Below are 14,876 nucleotides of genomic sequence, written 5' to 3' on the forward strand. Positions count from 1 at the left end.
GGACCAGTACACTTTCACCTCAAATAGAGACCCTAGACATCTTTCCAGGTTCAGAAGGAGGTTTTGTTGTGGAGACTCACAAAAGGAGTTGGCTTGGAAGTGAATAACTGGGACCTTTATTGCCTCAGTACCATTCATAACATGTACAACACAATAAACCAAACTGCACACTAATAGTGCATTTTGAAGGTGAATAGATGTAAAACAAAACAAAATAAAATAACATAAAGACACTTAAATGGAAGACTTATACTAAATCGTATCAGAGCTCTTTTGAATGAATGAAACAGATTAAAGTGTTCCTCTTGTGAAGTTTGAATTGTCCAGTCTGAATTGTCCTTTAAAGTCGTTGAAACCCAAACAGGTGTACTGTAGGGGAATTGTCAGTGTGCAGACCCTATTATCCCGGTAGGAAAAGTAGTGCATAGGGCTTATCTGAAATCCAGGGTTGCTTGAATCAGTTTCTCAGGCAAGTTCCACAATCCGATCGCATGGCTGGCCACACCATTTCACGATCATCCAGGATCTCATTTGGGCTGTTCTCGCCGTCAGTGGTTCTCCAGAATCCTTTCTGGTAGTTCAAAAAACCAATCTACACAAACAGTGCAGAACAATGAATTTCTTTCCCATCTTGTGTTTTTAACATGAGCTCATTAACTTCTTTTCCAAATGTATTAATAACAAATGGCAATCCCTTTAGCTTGACCAAGTTACAAGGGTTACAGTAACTTGTTTGTACCAGTATCAACTATTTTATCAAAATTATATCACAATAAAGAACATCAGCAGCTTAAACAGTAATATACACAGACATAGCAATGAAAGTGACATTGATCCTTAAGGCTTACAAGCAAATGTGACTTAATTCACAATGCAAATACTATTAAACTTGTAATATGCTCATATCTATTAAGACATAACCATTCTAATATATACAGAGCTAGTGCTTCTATCTGAATACCTCCCCGATCGGAATATGGCTTCGGGCGGTGGGGTGGCTAACAGCTATTAGCAGCTAGCATCGCCAGTAAAACATCGTTAGCTCAAAGCATTCAACACTTATAAACACACTATAAAGAACAACAAGAGAAGTAAAACAACACACCAGATTCTCATAGCTCCCGACTGGTTTTTGTTCAAAGGTTTCTGAGCTGAATCAGCTAGTGAAATACATTATCTAACTTAACAGGTAGCTAACAAAAGCACGTGACTCACCGGGATTTTCCAACACAAATAACTCGACAGACGTTATTCCCTTTGTGGTCAGAGTTCGGGGCCTAATAAAACAGTAGCTTATTAGCATTTATACATAAAACAATCTGGTCTCATTAACCGGGTTGCAGCATTGCATACCAAGATACTTTTTCCATGCGCTCCGGCATGTACTTGATCGCCATCAGAGGGAAGATCTCACAGGAAGAGACAGGTAATACTTCCTGCGCACTAGACGCAAGGTCGTCAGAACACAAGACTGCATCACAGCACCCCCTTGTGACAATAACAGGCTATAGCCTTAAATAACAAAAAGGGATTTTACAGCCCTGTATTTCACATGGGTTACACCCTCCCCCTTTGACCTAGCATGAGCCCCTTCATGCGTCACGCTGTGGTCTACAGATGAACTCTCATAGTCACCTATTGTATAAAGTACTTGGTTAAAGCTCTCTAGGAGGCTCTGCGCAAAGGAAATTAACGGATTTCCCAACTCAGGATAATGGAAGCGCCCTGGTGGTCGACGTGTCCTTTCTGACTTACGAACATGATCATTTGTTTCTGCACTTTCAACAGTTTCCTTATGCTCCAGAGCTACTTCAGGAGTTTGTGGGTTCAGATCAATGGGTTCCATAGCTATAGGAGCCTCTACATCAATGGATGGTACATCAATGCTGTCTTCAGCCACAGCTGATTTTTGATTAGTCATAGTTGGTAAAGTTACATCATCTTCAGTAGGGAGTTGCTCAGCCACAACATCTGGCTCCTCTCCTTCAGCTACTTCAGGAGATACCCCTACAGGCTCTGCAGGCAGCAAAGGGGAGCTGCCCCTGCAAGGCTCATCCCAAGGCTGAGGGGTTACAGAGACTGCTGGCATAGCTGGTATACAACTACCCTCCGGTACTGTTTTTCCTGTTTGCTGTCGTCTCTTCGGGATTTCAAACACCTGAACAAACCTTTCAGGAATGACAGAAGATTGCCTAGGATAGACAGGTGAGTCATCTTCAGACTCTGATTGCTCCTCAAGTAACAGAGGCTGACTGCGCCTCGTTCTCGGCCTGCAACTTTTTGGCTCGACCTGGTCAACTTCCTCAGCTTCAGATAAGTCACCACAAGGGAGTAAGAGATCCCTGTGAAGAGTTCGAATAGGACCATCTCCATTCATAGGCTGTACAACATACACAGGTAGATCTTCCATCTTTTCCACCACTCTGTACATGGTTGACTCCCACTTATCTGCAAGCTTGTGTTTATTCCGAAGTCGCAGGTTCCGCACTAGCACTTGATCACCCTTCTCCAAAGTTGACTCCCTGATAGTTTTGTCAAAACGGCGTTTATTCCGTTCAGCAACCTTTTGAGAGTTTTTGGCAGCGATCTGATAGCTCTCTTGAAGGCGAGCCTTCAGAGCTCTCACATACTGAGAGTGAGATGTAGGAGAGCCATCTTTAACTGGCAGGCAGAATGCAATATCCACTGGAAGCCTAGGCTGGCGACCAAACATTAACTCGTATGGGCTAAACCCAGTGGTCTCGTTCTTGGTGCAATTATAGGCGTGAGTTAGTGGTTTCACATAATCGCGCCAGTGAGTTTTCTGTTTGTCTTGTAGAGTTCCTAACATGCCAAGAAGAGTTCGGTTGAACCGTTCAACTGGGTTTCCCCTTGGATGATAAGGACTGGTGCGCACCTTCGTGATACCAGCTAGGGCACAGAGCTCTTTAATGAGTTGAGACTCAAAATCCCTGCCCTGATCACTAAGCAGGCGCTCAGGAAAACCATAATGCACCAAAAACTGCTCCCAAAGACACTTCGCAACTGTTGTAGCCTTTTGGTCTTTCGTTGGCATAGCAACAGCATATTTGGTAAAATGATCAGTTATGACCAGAATGTCTTTGGTGTTGTGACTGTCAGGCTCCAAGGATAAATAGTCCATGCATACCAGTTCCATGGGACGGGTTGTTTGAATACTCACAAGAGGTGCTGCTCTTTCAGGAAGTGTCTTCCTTCTAACACAACGTCCGCAAGACTTAATCTTTCTCTCTACATCAGTTGCCATTTTAGGCCAATAAAATCTTGACCTAACCAAGTCAAGGGTTCTCTCCAAACCCATATGCCCCATGTTGTCATGAAGGCAAGTGAGAATGGTGGACCTTAAAGAGTGAGGGACGACAAGCTGAAAGGTGACATCTTCACCTGATTTGCGGGTTCTGTAGAGGAGACCATTTTTCAGTTCCAACCGTTTCCACTCTTTGAGCATTAGTTTAAGCTCTACGGATCCAGAGTTAGGATTGGAATCAGCTTCACCTCCATTTTCTAACATGTTGACCACATACCCAATAATTGGGTCAGACCTCTGATGTTGTTGGAGGTCTACCTCACTATAAGTAGGTATGACAGAACAACCCAATGTTCCATCATCAGCATAGACGTCTGGCACCGCATCGGCGTGTAGAGCAAGGGACTCTACCAAAGTGATAGAAGGTAGGCTATTGTCAGATTCACCTAAGAGATGACGGTGGCACAAGACACTGAATGTGTCAGCTGTCACATCTTGTCGGTTGGAAGATGAAGAGAGATGATGGGAAGCGAATTGTTTCATTCGCTCTTTTTCTTCAAGAGAAGCATAGTCATCACCCACAGTATCATGTGGCCGCCTAGAGAGGCCATCTGCATCTTGATTGCTCTTACCAGCACGATACTTAATATTAAAGTCGAAGGTGGAGAGAGCGGCCAACCAGCGATAGCTGGCAGCATCAAGCTTGGCTGACTTCAAAACATAGGTCAATGGGTTGTTGTCTGTTAACACCATGAACATGTTCCCGTAGAGATAATCTTGGAACTTCTCTACAATGGACCACTTTAATGCAAGAAATTCCAGTTTGTGAGCCGGATAACGCTTTTCACTGGGTGAAAGTCCTCTACTCGCGTAGGCAATAACCCTCACTTCACCATCCTGTTCTTGATACAAGGCTGCCCCTAGCCCAGAGGTGCTTGCATCAGTATGGAGGATGTATGGTAATTTTGGGTTAGCATATCCAAGCACTGGAGCTGATGTCAGTTTCTCTATGATTACCTTAAAAGCTTCCTGACAAGCAGGGGTCCAACGGCTGGAAAGAGGCTCTTTAGGGTTCAAGTACCCGCTAGGACCGGGTGTCACCTTTCTGCCTTTCCTGTATGGTGGGTAGCCTTTGGTAAGATCATTCAGGGGTTTGACAATTTTTGAATAGTCCTTCACAAACCGTCGATAGTACCCTGCAAAGCCTAGAAAAGACTTGAGGTCACTGAGCGTCTGGGGTCTTGGCCAGGTTTTGAGAGCTCTGACCTTCTCAGGATCAGTCTCTACACCTTTGCTAGACACAATGTGTCCCAGGTATCGCACTGAACTTTGGAAAAAGGAGCACTTTTGGGGAGAAAGCTTCAACCCATGTTCTCTCAGTTGCTGAAGGACACGTAGAAGCCTGGTTTCATGTTCCTCCAAGGTGCTGGAGAACACGATGATGTCATCTAAGAACACCAGAACTTCTTTCAGATTGAGGCTGCCCATACACCGTTCCATTAAGCGCTGGAAGGTGCTGGGAGCGTTGGTGATCCCCTGGGGCATACGGTTAAACTCGTAAAATCCCAAAGGGCACACAAAAGCTGTCTTGGGCTTATCACATTCCTCCATCTCAATCTGATAATAACCAGACTTGAGATCCATTACTGAAAACCATTTGGATCCAGCAAGGGCTGAAAAAGCCTCTTCAAGGTTTGGAAGTGCGTACGCATCTCGTATTGTTAACGCATTGAGCTTGCCATAATCAATACAAAGACGGACCTCTCCATTCTTCTTTTTGACCACCACAATTGGTGAAGCATAAGGGGACTCTGATTCACGGATTACTCCTGCATCAAGGAGTGTTTGCAAGTGCTTCCTCACAGCTTCATAATCATTTGGGTGGATTGGCCTGGACTTTTGCTTAAAGGGTGCTTCGTCCTTTAAGTTTATGTGATGTTTCACTTTAGATACATGCCCAAAATCCAAATCATGCTGGGCAAAAACATCAGCATAGGCACTTAGACGCTGGGTAACCCTCTCTTTCCACTCCTGCGGGAGGGGAGAATTGCCAAAGTCAAATGTCAAATCTGGGTGAGCAGGTTCATCAACTGGCTGTGCAGTAACATTACAACATTTCACAGTGTCATCATTTTTGGTTGAAATAGATGATTCGTCATATATCTTTGCAGGACTATGGAGCTCTGCAATGACACACCTAGAAGACAGTGTTATGTCATGCTCAGTTTCATTTCTCACCCATATAGGTAACCTATGAGGATGCTGCTTGGGCAAAGTGACAAGACAGCACTCCACAAAAATTCCCCCTGGTAAGGTGGATGTCGTTGGCTGCTCAACGATGGCACATTCACCAGCACTGCTGGATCTGACACAGCCTTCAAGGAGGACTCTCCCTTGAGCTGGTACTACATGTTGCACCTTGCCCTTAAGAGTTACAAAGCCATCGTTTCCGGCTAGGTTTATCTCTCTCCTGACCTTGAGTGTACGAAGGATCTGCCTGTAGCCATAGACCGGCGACAAATCATTGGGATCTTTACCCTGACAATATTCGTCGTACAGAACATCAAGTGCATTTGTCCCAATCAGCACAGGTAGGTCACAGTTAGAGCGTAGGTCAGGCACTACTAAAGCAAGACTAGAAACCTCAGGCTCAGTTTCAATAAAGCTTTTTGGAAACTTAAGGCTGATGGGTATGTATCCCAAGTAAGGAACATTTTGGCCACTAGCCGCCTCAACATCCAGGCCCCTGATGGGCTGAATGGGATGTTCTGAAAGATTGGTGTTGTAAAATGAAGCAGATACTGTGGTCACTTGAGACCCAGTGTCAAGGAGACAACTGCAATTGACTCCCGACACGGTAACATTTGCTGTACATTTCTGTCCTACAAGTCCCTTGGGTAACCTAATCTGGGGTCGTGCTGCACGAGAGAGAGAAGATGCTTTACTCTGAGGTTCCAGTTTGGGACGTTCATGATTACTTTCAGTTCCTGGTAGTCCCTCCCCAGGAACTGATTTTAGTTTAAAGCTGACATATTCTGTTCTTCCCAGACTTGTAGTTTTTGGTTGAACTCCTTACGTTTCATTTCAACCAGTTCAGGGTTTGGTTCATTGTTGCAAGAGGGAGCAATATGACCATCCTCGCCGCACCTGAAGCAGTACCATGGGCGTGGCTTCTTAGTAAGCTTAGTCTCGCTTGGGTCAGATTTCTCCTTAGGAAGAACCTTGAACTTAGGTTTGGTTTTTTTATTTGGCTTGTCAGAGTTCTGGCTTGAACTGTCAATAGCTGATGCTTTCAGCGAAGCCACTTGAGCTTGTAGCTTTGCAAGTTTCTTTTCTAACTTATGTGCATCAAAAGACACTGGCCTATCATTAACAGCTGATACGTCTGTATCATCCGTGACATACTCTCCTACTTCAAGGGAGTTTAAATGCGCCTTAGGCTTAGAGATGCCTAAGTGCTGTTTCATTCGGCTGGACTTTGCCGCTTGCCGATCCTCCTCAGTACGTAGCAAGAGGAGCAACTCTGGAAATGAAGGTGGCTTGTCCTTCTTCTGCTCAAGCTGCAAGGTTGTGATCAAGCTGTTGTTCCAGCAACCTCTACAAAACTGTTTAAGCAGTTGGCGATCTGAATCATTTGTAGTGATGCCGCCTCTTTTAATGACTTTACTCAGGGTTATCTGCAACCGCTGTAAATAGGCAGAAGGCTTTTCACCTGAGTTCTGGTTTGTGCTCAAGAATTTGGCAAAAAGCTCATCCCCATCATCAACAGTACCATACGCTGAGTCAAGAAGGCTGAGATAGTCATGGGGAGAAGCGTTAGGACCAAGGTGCTTTACAATGTTAGCAGCTGGTGGAAGAAGGCTCTCAACTATTTTCCTTACCATATGTTTGTCAGATATGGTACTATCTGTGAGGTGGAATTCAACATTGTTGCGCCACGTATCATAATCAGCTTCGAAGGTAGAGCAAGGGGTTTTCCCCGAGAAGGGCCTGAGCTTTGCATGACCTTGAGAAGGCATTTCATTGTTCTTAATGACATGCTCAACTACTACTCTCTGTACTTCAGGTGTAGTGAGCTGTTCAGGTGGTAAGTAGATAGTGGTTTTTCTGTGCGAGGGAGTCACCTCTACACTTGGAGAGGATGAGTGAGAGTCATGCTCAGGCAAGTGGGTTAAATCACTGCCCAGTTTAACAGGACTTTGATGCTCTATGATGGCTGGTTCATCTTGGTCTGTGTCACTAGTGAGCTGCAGATTCTGATTAGGCACTGTTACATTTGGTCCAACTGCGGGGTTACTCTCAGTGGACTTCTTCATTCTGGCCAGCTCATCTAGCAAAACCTTCTCAAAATCTGTACCACTCAGTTTGGCAAGACCTTTCAGTTCAGTTAGGTAAGAATGGGTTAAACATGAACCTCTGTCTGCAGCATACAGCGCAGACAGAAGCTGGATATGATGGACAACACTTGGGTTACGGCTTTGTCTTTTGCAAGGCAAGCTATCCTTGAGGAACTGGACTGGTTCACCTGATTGGAACTCCACCATGGCTGTGTTTTTAAAATGTGCCTCTGTGCTAGTTACTTTGATTACTCTTCCAATAGAACCAAACTGCCCTAAGTAATCAATAACCTCATTGTCAACCTCATCACCTGTTAACCCTCCTACTAGGACAGAGTTAGGTACTTTGACACCTTCAGTTTGGATTACATCCATGTTGTCTTATTACTCCAACCCAGAATGTCCCAGAAATGTAATGATTTGACCCAAAAGGCATGAAAGCACCAGTTGCTCAACTTCCAAAAATAAAAGGAATTAAACCTCCTGGCTGGCTCGCCACGTTTTGTGTAGCGCCTCTACTCAGGACCAGTACACTTTCACCTCAAATAGAGACCCTAGACATCTTTCTAGGTTCAGAAGGAGGTTTTGTTTTGGAGACTCACAAAAGGAGTTGGCTTGGAAGTGAATAACTGGGACCTTTATTGCCTCAGTACCATTCATAACATGTACAACACAATAAACCAAACTGCACACTAATAGTGCATTTTGAAGGTGAATAGATGTAAAACAGAACAAAATAAAATAACATAAAGACACTTAAATGGAAGACTTATACTAAATCGTATCAGAGCTCTTTTGAATGAATGAAACAGATTAAAGTGTTCCTCTTGTGAAGTTTGAATTGTCCAGTCTGAATTGTCCTTTAAAGTCGTTGAAACCCAAACAGGTGTACTGTAGGGGAATTGTCAGTGTGCAGACCCTATTATCCCGGTAGGAAAAGTAGTGCATAGGGCTTATCTGAAATTCAGGGTTGCTTGAATCAGTTTCTCAGGCAAGTTCCACAATTCGATCGCATGGCTGGCCACACCATTTCACGATCATCCAGGATCTCATTTGGGCTGTTCTCACCGTCAGTGGTTCTCCAGAATCCTTTCTGGTAGTTCAAAAAACCAATCTACACAAACAGTGCAGAACAATGAATTTCTTTCCCATCTTGTGTTTTTAACATGAGCTCATTAACTTCTTTTCCAAATGTATTAATAACAAATGGCAATCCCTTTAGCTTGACCAAGTTACAAGGGTTACAGTAACTTGTTTGTACCAGTATCAACTATTTTATCAAAATTATATCACAATAAAGAACATCAGCAGCTTAAACAGTAATATACACAGACATAGCAATGAAAGTGACATTGATCCTTAAGGCTTACAAGCAAATGTGACTTAATTCACAATGCAAATACTATTAAACTTGTAATATGCTCATATCTATTAAGACATAACCATTCTAATATATACAGAGCTAGTGCTTCTATCTGAATACCTCCCCGATCGGAATATGGCTTCGGGCGGTGGGGTGGCTAACAGCTATTAGCAGCTAGCATCACCAGTAAAACATCGTTAGCTCAAAGCATTCAACACTTATAAACACACTGTAAAGAACAACAAGAGAAGCAAAACAACACACCAGATTCTCATAGCTCCCGATTGGTTTTTGTTCAAAGGTTTCTGAGCTGAATCGGCTAGTGAAATACATTATCTAACTTAACAGGTAGCTAACAAAAGCACGTGACTCACCGGGATTTTCCAACACAAATAACTCGACAGACGTTATTCCCTTTGTGGTCAGAGTTCGGGGCCTAATAAAACAGTAGCTTATTAGCATTTATACATAAAACAATCTGGTCTCATTAACCGGGTTGCAGCATTGCATACCAAGATACTTTTTCCATGCGCTCCGGCATGTACTTGATCGCCATCAGAGGGAAGATCTCACAGGAAGAGACAGGTAATACTTCCTGCGCACTAGACGCAAGGTCGTCAGAACACAAGACTGCATCACAGCACCCCCTTGTGACAATAACAGGCTATAGCCTTAAATAACAAAAAGGGATTTTGCAGCCCTGTATTTCACATGGGTTACACATAGGAGTCTGTTTATCATCTTGTCCAACTCGCTTAGTGTGTGGTGGTTTTTAGAAGAGAAAATTTAGAATTTAGTGTTGATGGTGTGCAAGTTGTGTGGTGTTTAACGAGATTTTCTGTGTTTTGAGCAGGTGAAATTATGTTAAGTTGACCTGAGAGAGTCAGGACCCTGAAGAACTTGTGGCAAAATGTTCTGTGTTTAAGATTGTTGAGGTTGTTGTTGTAGTGATGGGTTACTTCTATCGGTTAGATTTGTGTTGTTTTCTTATTTTAATAGAGGGAGTTTTATCAAACATGCACATGTCTAAGGGGGTCCATCATTTTTGTAACAGTGCACTTAGAAAAACCTGTCAGGTGATTTTGTTTTGTGTTTTGATGAGCTAATAATCAGCTCTCTTCTCATTTTTGTTGTAAGCAGGCCTGCAAAAGAGTGAATAACAGCGCTGACAAAAGTCTCAGGACAACAAAGATAAGGTGACCTTTTCCAGATTACAATGGGCAGAGGAGAAGGCTAAGTCTCTGTCTAAAAGATTGCCGCGAGCCAATCCAGTCTAAAAGCAGAAAGAATTATTTCCCTAAAAACAAAGTAAAACAAATAAATGAGTTGATGTTGCTGAGAGTGAAGACTGATGATTTGCGAGATAGTCTCCACTGTCAGCAATACCTGATGTTAATGCATGTGAGTGAATGTGTGTAAATGGATGGTGACTGGACGGACGAGGCAGACCATAGATTGGACCGACTGGACACTGAGATAAAGACTGGACTAAGGTTAGACACATGACTGATAACTGTTCTGTTTTAAGTTTCCTTTCTTATAACACAGATTGGATCATCAATGTGAAGTTCTGGTTAACATACAGGTTTTTGTTTCTAGGAAGTTCCAAGGATGCAGGCTGGGGATGGAGCCAAGAAAAGATTTGACATAATGATTAATTTGATTTCATTCCTTAAACACAGGTTTGAAGGGCCGGAGCATGAATATCTAATATGATATGACTAACCTTTTTCTTTTAATCTCCTAAGCTCGAGTGAAGGATTTTGAGTTTGTAACACATAAGATGTGTCACAAAAGGGGGGAGTTACAGGATTTAAGGTTTAATTTGAAAGGGGTTTTAGGATCGTTTTATGACGTTTGGGTTTTTTGATAATTTAGATATAGAAATTGTTTTGTGGTTCTTTTTGATCTGTTTCTATGCTCAGATGGTGATGGTTTATATCTTACCCTGGGCGTGTTTAATAAAACTAAAAGTGTTGCTCACACACATGAAGGGCATGGAGATTAAGTAAAGCTAATATAAAGGACAGAGCCCAGAACATGATATGGTGAAACAACTTTGAATGATTAAAGGAACATTAGATGAACACAGTAGATTAGTGAGGTGTAGCAGAGAGAGGCTTTTTGTTTTCTATCCTTTACAGGAGAAGATTTCAGGACCACAGTAACCACAGGGGTGGCGAGAATCCTGGAAGCCTGAGATCGAACGGAACCAACCAGAGAAAGGAGAAAAACAGAGTACGAAGACACCTAGTTGTTTATATTGCAAAGAAGATCAAAAGTTTGTTAGACATAGGTTATAATGGGAGCATAAAAGTAATGAGAGGGACTTTAGGAACAGCTGCAGGATTTATATGTTATGAAAATGGCCCAAACACAGTGTTCAGACCGGATATGCGCTACCCGTTAAAGGGGGCGAAGAAATCAGGCCTAAGTTTGAAAAATGAAATGGGTTAACTCGATAGAGGATGTTTCCAAAGGTCGAGAAAATAATGTAGGACCTTTTACCAGGAGAAAGCTAATTGTATCTTTTACACTTTACAGTGTGCACTGAGGGAAGTCAGGAATAGTTTAAACTAGGATTGAAAAAATTAAACTAGGTGAAAAAAGGGGGTGTAGCAAGTAGATTTAGGGCAGCTCACAGCCTGGCGTAAACGCAAGGTGCCGTCACACAGCTTAAGTTATTTGTTTGATTTATTTTTATGACAAAATAATAAGGAAACATTGAAAACATACAACCCGTTGAGGAGACAGATAGGGTTGGGGAATTGAAAGGTTTTGTTTGTTTAGCATAATGCACTACAAAGTATACAAAGTTTATATAACATGATGCAAACACACGAATCAGAGACACGTAATGAGAAAACTGATTAGAATGTTCCTTACAACTACATGTTTATTGTATGCAATGATATTAACTATGGCTGTGTTGTTTATTGTCTATATTTTGCAGGGCACTCCGGACCACTTGTCTGAACACGGAGGCCAGTCCAGCCCAGCACTTCCTGAGACTGTAGTTGCTAAAACAGGATCGGTAAAAAAGACAAAAGCGCGAGGTGTCAGGTAAAGGTGATGAGTGTCTCAGCAGGAATAAGGGCATAGAGTTGAATTATGGTAAAGGGTCTACCAGCTCATTCACATTTGATTTGGGTGACATCATTAAGTGTACAGGAGCTAGTAGTAGCTGGAGAGCGTATGATGTACGGGTCTGCAATCACCCCATGATATGCTTAGGGTAAATTTAGTTGATGCAAAGTCTAAGCCGCTCGCAGAAAGCTTAATCACCATTCTGACTGATCAGATGGTAACTTCGGGAACAGTAGCTCAAAAGGAACAGGAACCAAAAGGGAGAGTACTTCTGACAACAGATTACTTTAGACTGAAGCCTAAGGAGTTGATAAAGCGCGCCACGGGTTTCAAGGACAGTAACCTCTGGCTTGATTGGGTGGCTCAAAATGCTAGAGAACAACATGTATCTGACTGTGTTGCCTGTGCTTCAGCTAGGTCACGGTTGTTTACAGAGCCCGCACCATTGCATTAGAGGATGAGTGGGGCTAGGATTGTATGTTACAGTTAACTAGAAGTGCAGTGACTACTGGCAACTGTATTTTGTTGTCCAGACTTTTCCCTCCCATTTCAAAGCAGACAGCAGTGGGACCATTTATGCTAAAATAAGATAATTACATGTTTCAAGTTTTCTACAGATAATGAAAAGTACAAGGTGAGAGAGATCGACCCAACTAGGTGTGCTGTCACACTCACGGGACGAGCCACCAACAATGTAAGCGACCCTAGCACGGTAATTGGAACATGGGCAAGACGTGGGCTCTATTATTACTGTGGGGAAAATACTCGTGTTCCTATGGGAAGTGTAGGGACATGTGCGATGGTGCGATTGGGAGCTCCGCTCATGCTTATTGGAAACCAGGTAAAGGCTATTCCACAACATAACACGCGAACTTTAGCTGCCATACGTAAGAGATACATTTTGGCCAAAAGAGGGACCCAGGGTACCCATGCATATGATCCTCGTTTGAACTCGCCGACCTGGATAGACTCCATAGGAGTGCCCAGGGGAGTTCCTAATGAGTACAAGCTGGTAAGTCAGGTAGCTGTAGGATTGGAGAGTATATTTCTTTGGGTAATGCCTAATAGAAATGTTGGCCACATTATGTTCATTACAACCTGCTGAGACTCTCTAACCAAACCAGGGACGCCATGATGGGGTTCGCAGAACAATTGGGTCCGAGTTCACTGACGGGAGAGCAAAATCGAATTGTCTAAAACCATGCATGAGCACTCAGGTATCGAAAATCTGCTGGCGTCCTGGATGACATCTGTGTTTGGACAATGGAAAGGTGTGGCTATGTCAGTGATGTTTTCTTTGACTGTATTTTTGGGAATACTGGTCATCACTAGTTGTTGTATCATTCCTTGTGTCAGAGGATTGTTGGTAAAGATAATGGCAAGGGTTGCGAACCCTGACTGGGTTGAGGGCATCTATTAGATGAACTTAGAACCCATAGAGTGGGGCAGGGAGTGATACAACATAAGGTGTGGTGACATTCCTTGTCGGAATGTCAGAAGAGGGAACATTGGGATTCAGAAATTCTTTTATTCCTACTATATAATCTGCATTATTATGATTGCATTAAGAACATGTTTTACAGCATTGTTTATCAGTAATATTGTTTACAGGGTTCATATTGCATTGAATATGTTTGTCATCACATTCATTCTATTCACAGGTTTAGTTCATTTTATACACAATGCATATCTGTGCTTGTTTAGAGTTGATGTTCTATCCAAGAGGGTTTTAAGCTTCACTGGTGAGAGTGTCCAGGTGATACATGTTGAGGGAAGATGAGAACATAGCAGGTTAATTGCATGCATGCTTACAATACACATAAATCTAGTAGCAGGCCTGAGCGAGGGCCCAAGTGTCTTCTGCTTCTTATTTGAGACCTGCGCCAATTCAGTTTACTTAGTGATTGGTGATGAGGGTCCATTCCACTAGATTTCCACTACAGAGGGACCCAGGAAAGGAGCAGAGACCACTTAAGCATGAAGTGTTTTCAAGTGGGAGCTGGCGTTTTGTTACTGGACCACCTAGATGACATGAGGTTATTGTCTGATTTGCTGAGTCAGGGGACGGCTAGAGAGGGTCAGAGCGAAGGCAGTGGACCTGGGAATGGTGGTTTCGGGGCCCATGATGCCATTAATGGATCCAGAGGTGACAGAGTGGGTTGAAGAGTGACTCAACGGAGTGTGGTGACCCTGTTTGTGAACAGGGTCAAAAGAGGGAGTGTGGAATAAGGAATATTTTACTGCTACTTATACTTATTATTGGCATTATCATTGTATTAATTAACATTGCATTAAACCACATAACAAGCATTTGTAATAATACATATAATCAAGAAGCAGGCTTGAGTGAAGGCCTGAATGTATTCAGCTTCTTGTTGCATTTGAGTTTGCCTAGCAACAGGTGACAGAAGGAGGACAAGTCCATGGGGACCTCAAAGGCCTGAGATCATCACCATATTTAGATGGATGCCAGAAAGGGGAACTTCTGTGTCTGCATTTATCTCTTAGAATAGATCATTATCTGTAGAAGAGGCAAACAATGTTCTTAAGATGCAAATAATGTGCTTGTAAACGCAAGAGGGGGCGTTACAATACCCTGATGTTATAAAAGCAATCTGAAGTGTCAGATTGCGCATCCAGAACTCTGCTGCCCGTATCATCACCAGGACCCCTTCTATCCACCACATCACTCCTGTTCTGCAGCAGCTTCATTGGCTCCCGGTCAAGTATCGTATCAATTTCAAAATACTCTTGTATGCATTTAAAGCTATCCATCATCTCTCTCCCCCATATCTCTCTGATCTGGTTAACATCACTGCTCCAT

General features: G+C 42.9%; 1 protein-coding gene across 1 annotated transcript; it reads right to left on the minus strand.

The window, feature by feature from the left end:
- Window positions 1-548: 548 nt before the first annotated feature.
- On the minus strand, window positions 549-7,809 carry LOC112847707 (uncharacterized). The gene is made up of 5 exons (XM_025909942.1): window positions 6,342-7,809; window positions 5,504-6,033; window positions 1,354-5,359; window positions 1,216-1,277; window positions 549-592 (listed from the first exon to the last, which is right to left on the minus strand). The coding sequence occupies exons 1-3, from the start codon at window positions 7,807-7,809 to the stop codon at window positions 1,514-1,516; spliced, it is 5,844 nt and encodes a 1,947-aa protein (XP_025765727.1). The 3' UTR covers window positions 549-592; window positions 1,216-1,277; window positions 1,354-1,513.
- Window positions 7,810-14,876: the final 7,067 nt, after the last annotated feature.

The sequence above is a fragment of the Oreochromis niloticus genome, linkage group LG8, assembly GCF_001858045.2.
Source record: "Oreochromis niloticus isolate F11D_XX linkage group LG8, O_niloticus_UMD_NMBU, whole genome shotgun sequence".
Lineage (NCBI taxonomy): Eukaryota > Metazoa > Chordata > Actinopteri > Cichliformes > Cichlidae > Oreochromis > Oreochromis niloticus.

Excerpts from the sequence above, each read along its gene's own strand:
- LOC112847707 (XM_025909942.1), bottom strand. The coding sequence starts at position 7,809 with ATGGTGGAGTTCCAATCAGGTGAACCAGTCCAGTTCCTCAAGGATAGC. Across the intron at positions 6,034-6,341 it reads TGAACTGGTTGAAATGAAAC|AACATCCCATTCAGCCCATC; the intron begins GTAAGGAGTTCA and ends CCAATCTTTCAG. Across the intron at positions 5,360-5,503 it reads CTCATAGGTTACCTATATGG|CCAGTTGATGAACCTGCTCA; the intron begins GTGAGAAATGAA and ends GTTACTGCACAG.